This window comes from Lepisma saccharinum, chromosome 10 (genome assembly GCF_977018435.1).
Source record: "Lepisma saccharinum chromosome 10, izLepSacc3.1, whole genome shotgun sequence".
Lineage (NCBI taxonomy): Eukaryota > Metazoa > Arthropoda > Insecta > Zygentoma > Lepismatidae > Lepisma > Lepisma saccharinum.
Window position 1 is genome coordinate 72,658,997 of NC_139238.1, and position 7,785 is coordinate 72,666,781.

At 40.4% G+C, this 7,785-nt stretch overlaps 1 protein-coding gene across 1 annotated transcript in view; it reads right to left on the reverse strand.

Annotated features, from left to right (window-relative positions):
• Positions 1-7,437, reverse strand: part of LOC145994378 (protein takeout-like) — a 61,638-nt gene extending 54,201 nt beyond the window's left edge. Inside the window, exon 1 of the mRNA XM_083130490.1 lies at positions 7,301-7,437. Coding sequence (XP_082986616.1) covers positions 7,301-7,385 — 85 coding nt within the window. The 5' untranslated portion in view covers positions 7,386-7,437. The remainder of the gene's footprint in view (positions 1-7,300) is intronic.
• Positions 7,438-7,785: the final 348 nt, after the last annotated feature.

Here is a 7,785-nt window from a genome sequence, read left to right on the forward strand (position 1 = left end):
TCTCCTTGTAGTCCGAGAAGAAACCAGGCAGCAGACGCATGGGAAAGAGCACCGTGTGACTTTTCGTCGATATTTTGGCCCCGGCTTCGAATCCCCCGGCCTGGTAGTACGCTGCGTCTGTTTTGGATAATTTCAAAATTCCCACTGCCGTCGACATGATGCCTGGATAATCTATTCTGTCGATGACGGTGTTGTGTTTCCTCACCTCCACCTGCGAGAACAGGTGAGGCACAAAGTTGTCCACAAGTATCAAGTTTGCTGCTGCGGGAAACGCATCTCCACTTTCTTTCTTCACCACATCAAATTGAAGGTAGAGGTCCGCTCTGTGAGGATGAACAAACCCATCGCCTACGTCCACATCATATTCGATCTCTCTGTTCGCTTCGTTCAAATTTCCAAACATAGGTTCTATTCATATTTTTACTCATGTATAGACATACATGATGAATCAGCAAACATATTTTTTCTAAGTCTTGCCGTTTCCAAAATAACCTTATTTCCACTCACCATTTTCGATTTCCGAGCATAGGTTCTATTCATATTTTACTCACATATAGACGTACGTGATGAATCCGAAAACAGATTTCTCCTAAGTCTTACCGTTTCCAAGATAACCCCACTTCCGGTCGCCATTTTGGATTTCCGAACATAGGTTCTATTTATACTTTTTCTCACATATAGGTGTACGTGATGAATCCGCAAACAGATTTCTCCTAAGTCTTACCGTTTCCTAGATAACCCCACTTCCGGTCGCCATTTTGGATTTCCGAACATAGGTTCTATTCATACTTTTTCTCACATATAGGTGTACGTGATGAATCCGCAAACAGATTTCTCCTAAGTCTTACCGTTTCCTAGATAACCCCACTTCCGGTCGCCATTTTGGATTTCCGAACATAGGTTCTATTCATACTTTTTCTCACATATAGGTGTACATGATGAATCCGCAAACAGATTTCTCCTAAGTCTTACCGTTTCCTAGATAACCCCACTTCCGGTCGCCATTTTGGATTTCCGAACATAGGTTCTATTCATACTTTTTCTCACATATAGGTGTACATGATGAAACCACAAACAGATTTCTCCTAAGTTTTACTGTTTCCAAGATAACCCCACTTCCGGTCGCCATTTTGGATTTCCGAGCATAGGTTCTATTCATACTTTTTCTCACATATAGGCGTACGTGATGAATCCGCAAACAGATTTTTTGCTAAGTCATGAATTGGAGGGTTCTATGACAACCTATATTAATTCTCGTAAGAGAACAGAACGTGTCCTACGGGGCAAGTTAAGGGGGCATGTGCATGGCCAAAGTAGCAGCTGGCCTCTCCCCTTTCAACGTGAACTTGGGAGTGGCGCAAATTCCACGCCGGAACAGGCGTTCTGCCCGGCACGGAAGTTGATGTTTATCGCAGCGTTACAAATCCAGCCGGTTGTACGGAAGCTGATCTTCACGTGTATTTTTCACGAGACACGCTAAACGCCACGTGCATACGCAAGATCATGGCCTTGCGTAAAAAATCAAAAAATTAAAAAAACAATAAGACTTTACCGCCAGGCAAACTGCTCGAAATGGACGCCAAACAGAACACAGCTAAATTGATGATGAATAGCATGCACAGGTAAATATACAAATTGAAAAACATTCCGGAAGAGATTCGCCCGCACGTCAATCAATTCTACGTTCGAAGGCCGTACGGGAAAACCTTTACTTTTTTGGTTGGGCACCACGCACCCTGGCGGGGTTATGGGGGCCAGGAATCCTAAAAAAAAAAAACAATTATTATTATTTTGTTTGTTTGTTTGCGTCACAATACACGCGCGCGCGCGTGTGTGGCACATCGTTCCCCCGAGAGAGGTTTACAAAGGTCACGATATACAAACATTGGCCCCCGGGAGTTGGAAAATTACAATAAGATGCATTCATCCTTCAAGAATAAGAGACTGCATTATTTACTCATCACGCTGTGTCAGCGCAACAAATAAAGGTGCTGAACATGGAGAGAAAATAAGTTTTTGAGGTTTTGGTGAACCTCAATTAATAAAAATAAGTTTTTATGAGGTTTTGGTGAGCTCCAAATGGTCAAAATGAGTTTTTGATGTTTTGGTGCTGTTTTCTTCGCTGTGAAACATCGTCAGCGCAATAAATAAGACACGGAACGTGAAGAGAAAATAAGTTTTTTGAGGTTTTGACACATCGTTCCCAAAAAAAGTAGGTTTACAAAGGTCACGATATACAAACATTTGACCGGGACTTGGAAAATTACGATAAGATGCATTCATCCTTCAAGAATGAGAAACTGTATTATTTACTCATCACGTTGTGTCAGCGCAATAAATAAGGCGCGGAACATGGAGAGAAAATAAGTTTTTTTTTAGGTTTGGTGAACCTCAATTAATAAAAATAAGTTTTTATGAGGTTTTGGTGAGCTCCAAATGGTCAAAATGAGTTTTTGATGTTTTGGTGCTGTTTTCTTCGCTGTGAAACATCGTCAGCGCAATAAATAAGACACGGAACGTGAAGAGAAAATAAGTTTTTTGAGGTTTTGACACATCGTTCCCAAAAAAAGTAGGTTTACAAAGGTCACGATATACAAACATTTGACCGGGACTTGGAAAATTACGATAAGATGCATTCATCCTTCAAGAATGAGAAACTGTATTATTTACTCATCACGTTGTGTCAGCGCAATAAATAAGGCGCGGAACATGGAGAGAAAATAAGTTTTTTTTTAGGTTTGGTGAACCTCAATTAATAAAAATAAGTTTTTGAGGTTTTGGTGAGCTCCAAAAAATCAAAATGAGTTTTTGATGTTTTGGTGCTGTTTTCTACGCTGTGAAAGATCGTTAGCGCAATAAATAAGGCGCGGAACATGGAGAGAAAGTGGGTTTTTGAGGTTTGGCGAGCCGCAAATGAGATTCAGTACCCGGACACCTGCACTACTACATTTTCAAAGACACTGTCGTACTTGTGTGCCGGGAAAGCGAATATGTGCAACCAAACTGTGCTCTGCCCCACCGAGCCCCAAATGATGATTCGAGCCCCAATTGATGGCTTAGAACCCGGACACTGGGTCTACTTTTCATTTCAATAAGAAGATGAATCTATTTCTTAGAAGTTGGAAACATTGCCCGCTTTTTTCGAATTCGCGAGACGGCTGGCCCAACTGGCGGGCAACTCCACGGGGGTGACGGGTAAGCTTGACAGGGCTCCGATCAATTGCAAACCAATTTATTCCACCATGTACAAGGGTTGGATAAAAAGTAATGGCAACAATGGTATAATTGGTACTTGACTGTATTGGCAGAGGAGCACGTGTTACATTCCTTCAAAGTAAATCGCCCCTCATCTCTACGACCTTCTGTCACACGTATGGAAGGCGTCGTACACCGTCAGCACGTCCATCTCTGTCGCTGTCCCGCAGTGACCGCCCTATAGCACGTATGATGGTACGCGCGTGTCGTAGTGCTTCCCGCCCATTGGTTCCTTCATTTTGACAAAACGGTCGTAATCACACGGTCTCATACCGGTGAATACGGCGGATGTTCCAGTACCTCCCACTACCAGTTATGCAGGAGCGCCGTCACATTGTTCGCAGTGTGACACCTTGCATTGTCAAGCAGGATGATTGGACACCGTGCCGTCGCTTCCTTCTTCATGCGAGACGAAGGTGGTGTTGCAAGAAGGTGCAGAAGTAGGCTGCGTTGACCGTCTGCCTGAGAGACGTTGTTCTTCTTGCCTAAACATATTGTTAGGGCGCTTGCACTCTCGTCCTCTGCTTCAGAGCACTGCTGTTTTTGACTGAATAACATACAATCGCTCCCACTCACTATACTTCCTCGTCTGACATTCCTTTATCAGCCACGAAACGCTTGTGGCGCTGTGACTCACCCCTTTCACGGGACAGCAGTGTTGCCATTACTTTTTATCCAACCCTTGTAATTTCCCCAGGATCGGGGAATTGTGGAGTTAAACTGTTACAGGAGAGAGAACATGGTTGCATTTGGCGGGAAAAAAACCCTCTGAACTTCCTCAACAGTCTGGGTCAATGTTGCAAACCAATTTTTCCCAGGAATGGGGAATTTTGAAGCCAAATTATCGCTGGCAAGGGGAAAGTATCATGTGGCAGGGACAAGAACATCATTGAACGCTTGCAGAGGAGTTGAAAATGAGGTCGTTGACCTTCAAACAACTAGAGATACAGTGGGGAGTAGAAAATTGTTGGCTGAGCGGGAATGGTTTACCGAAATGACAAGGGCCAGTTCTAGTCTAGATCGTGTCGAGTGGTCTTGGTGCTTGGAATTTATTTATAGGCAGCGTGTGAATACAGTAGTGAGTGGATTGTATTTTTGTGAATGATATGTGCTGTGTTGTGTTGTGTAGTGAACTGAAATGAGGGATATAATTAACAAGCTGTCTTTTCGGCTTACGAATGACGATAAGCTCCAAATCGTTGTGGATTTTTATTGTATGTCCACTTTATGAACAGATAAGCTAATGGGAATCGGACCTACAGTTAAATTGGTATCTAAACCACCATGCATCGAACCCGGGACCCCTTAGTTTCAAGGCAACGACGTTACCACTGCGCCAACAAGGAGTACCCAAACTTTAAATCTTGAAAATAGGTAGGTTGAAATTTTATTTTTATTCTCGTATATAGGCCTACATAATATTTCACAATATGGGCCTCTCATTTATGCAAATAAGAATGAAATTCTTGAAATCCTTTCCTTGCTGACAGTGTACATTTCCATGTTCTATTTATGAGTTATATATTTTTAATCACAGAGTCACATCACTTCAACCCGCCACCCCAAATGAGTTAAAAACACAAAAACACCCCCACCTGCAAATTTTTGTCCATTCGAACACTATGAATATGGTGCGATAGGCCCGGTTCTTAACGTAGTATACGCCACTGCTGATAATAATAACATATATATATCACTGTTATTTTCAGGAGCATCTATAATAATAATAATAATAATAATAATAATAATAATAATAATAATTAGTAGTAGTAGTACTCGTGTCTATTCATTTGTGGTTGACGTTTCGGCTATTGACTAAAACCACTTTAAATACTGACCTCGCTTAATTACCAACTTGGTTAATCGATACGATGAGTAAATGGGTTGTGTGACGCTTTAATTAGTGTGGCTTGGTAGAGTATAACGTTGACCCTTAACTGAGACCGACAATATCTCATGAACTTGAAAGCATTAGAATCTAAAGTTATCGGAAGTAGACGACCTAACGAACGTGAATTAACAAAACATAAATGATTGCAATTCCATTCGAATACATTTGATTAATTTTTAATTACAGCATCTTCACAAATCTTAAAATTAGGAATGAGGAATTCAGAAAGTTGAAAAATAAAACCGCTATTTATGTTTGGTGCTACTTTTATATTGTGCTTTGTATCGCCAGAGATGGGTTCAAAGGTAGAGGAACTATTTTTACAGGAGTATTGCTTCGGTTGTCACGTCTATTCAGATTCTTTCTATCTCTCTCTCTCTCTCTTTTGATCTTTCTTTCTTCTTTCCTCTCGTTCTCTATTCTTCTATCTTGCCCCCGTTCCCGCATCTATAACTTTCTCCTTGTGAACTGTGAGTGGTTAGCGTAGCATATAATCCCAATAATGCAAGATTCGAATGCTGCCCTGTACGTGGTTGCTCTCTGTGAATGTCAATTTCATCATACCGTCCTCATCGCCGCGATTATCCAAAAGCGGCGGAAAAGCGACGCTAAATGACAATAAACATATCAAATTCAGGCAGTAACTTATTCTTGTAACACGTGAAAGGAACATTTATTTCCCAAGAGATAAGAGAGAGAGGGAAAGAAGGAGAAACGATATAATAAGAGATTGAGTTAGGAAGAAAGATGAGAGAACGAAAGAGAAAAGGTAGGAAAGAACAAAATAGACGTAGCAGGAAAGGCAATGATAAAATGAAGTAGGAAAGAGTGAGATAATGGAAGAGAAATACAAGTAGGAAACAGAGAGATAAAGGAACAGAAATACAAGTAGGAAAGAGAGAGATAATGGAAGATAAATAGAAGTAGGAAAGAGAGAGATAAAGGAAGAGAAATACAAGTAGGAAAGAGAGAGATAAAGGAAGATAAATACAAGTAGGAAAGAGAGAGATAATGGAAGAGAAATAGAAGTAGGAAAGAGAGAGATAATGGAAGAGAAATACAAGTAGGAAAGAGAGAGATAAGGGAAGATAAATACAAGTAGGAAAGAGAGAGATAAAGGAAGATAAATACAAGTAGGAAAGAGAGAGATAACAAGTAGGAAAACGAGATAATGGAAGAGAAATACAAGTAAGAAAGAGAGAGATAATGGAAGATAAATACAAGTAGGAAAGAGAGAGATAACAAGTAGGAAAAAGAGATAATGGAAGATAAATACAAGTAGAAGAGAGTGGGATACAAAGGAGATGGGGAAAAGAGTAAGAGGGAGATAAGTAGGAAAGAAATTGAAACAGAACAATGAGAAAGAGAGAGATTAAGAAAGAGAAGGAAAGAGAAATAGAAAAAGAAATAGTAGTAGCAAAGAAGTGAGATAGGAAAGAGAGATGTGATAAATAGAAAGAAAGACAAGTATGAAACAGTGATTTTTAAAATAAAATAGATAAAGAGGAAGATAAGTAGGAAGGAGATTGGAACAGAAGAGGGAGAGAATTATAAGATAAAGAAAGATGAAAGAGTACAAAGAGAAATAGAAAGTCAAGTAAAAAAGAGAGTGATATAGAAAAGAGAGAGTGGGAAAAGGAAATTAGGAAAGAGAGATAGAAATTAGTAAGACAGGGAAAAATAAAAATAGTGTAATAGTACAGGAGAAAACGCAAGAGATTAAGAAAGATGGAGAAAGTATACGGAATGGAAGAGAGTAAGAGAAGAACTTGGAATAAGGAGAGGTAAAAGAGTGTAATTGTGAAAGATAAAAATAGTGTCTCCTTTCTTGTAGAAACTTTGTACCCAAGCAAGAATCCACCTGGAAATATTTCTCCCATCTCCGAAGCAACACGAAGGAAATTGTTGGTGGGGGGAGGGCAGACCGCAGCGTGCCGTAGTGGAGTAGTTAACACGACACGCTACGACGCGCTGGGTTCGAATCCCGGTATGGATGTCCTCTCAGAGTGACCCTTCAACAGTTACATCACATCATCATCGTCTTCGCGCTTAGTCAGAAGTGGCATAGTCGCTAAATAATAAAAATCAGATCAAACCGGACGAAAAAAAAACCAGTGTAGATCACTATTACTTCACCTAAGTAATTAAACTTACGTAATTTCCTGCCTCGTTCGGCACCAGAATCTCCAGCAACCATGAGCGCAAGAACTGCACAAGATAGAAATTTCCACACGGACATTGCAGAAGATGAACCCCTTCGACAACCAAGATGAAACTACCGTGCAAGAAGTAGGGCTACAACATTATATACTGGAAATAGACATGAACATGAAACGACCTTGGCATTGTCCTTGCGGGGACGGAACAACAGACACATGTATTTATTTTTTTTGGAACAAAATGAAACAAACAATCCAGTTGAGGTGTGGTAAGGTCATGGAGTTATAAACATCCATACAAGCCTGTTAACATGTTTCCGTGTCTCTATACTTAATCATTGCATGGTATAATTGTGGGTTTATTTTTCTCTTGTGAGTGCATGCAGGTTCGACCTTGCTTAAACAACAGATTGAGGTAACCTTCACTTTTCACTTCTTTGTTGCTGACCAGATCATCACTTATGTGTAGTAAGTTGTATA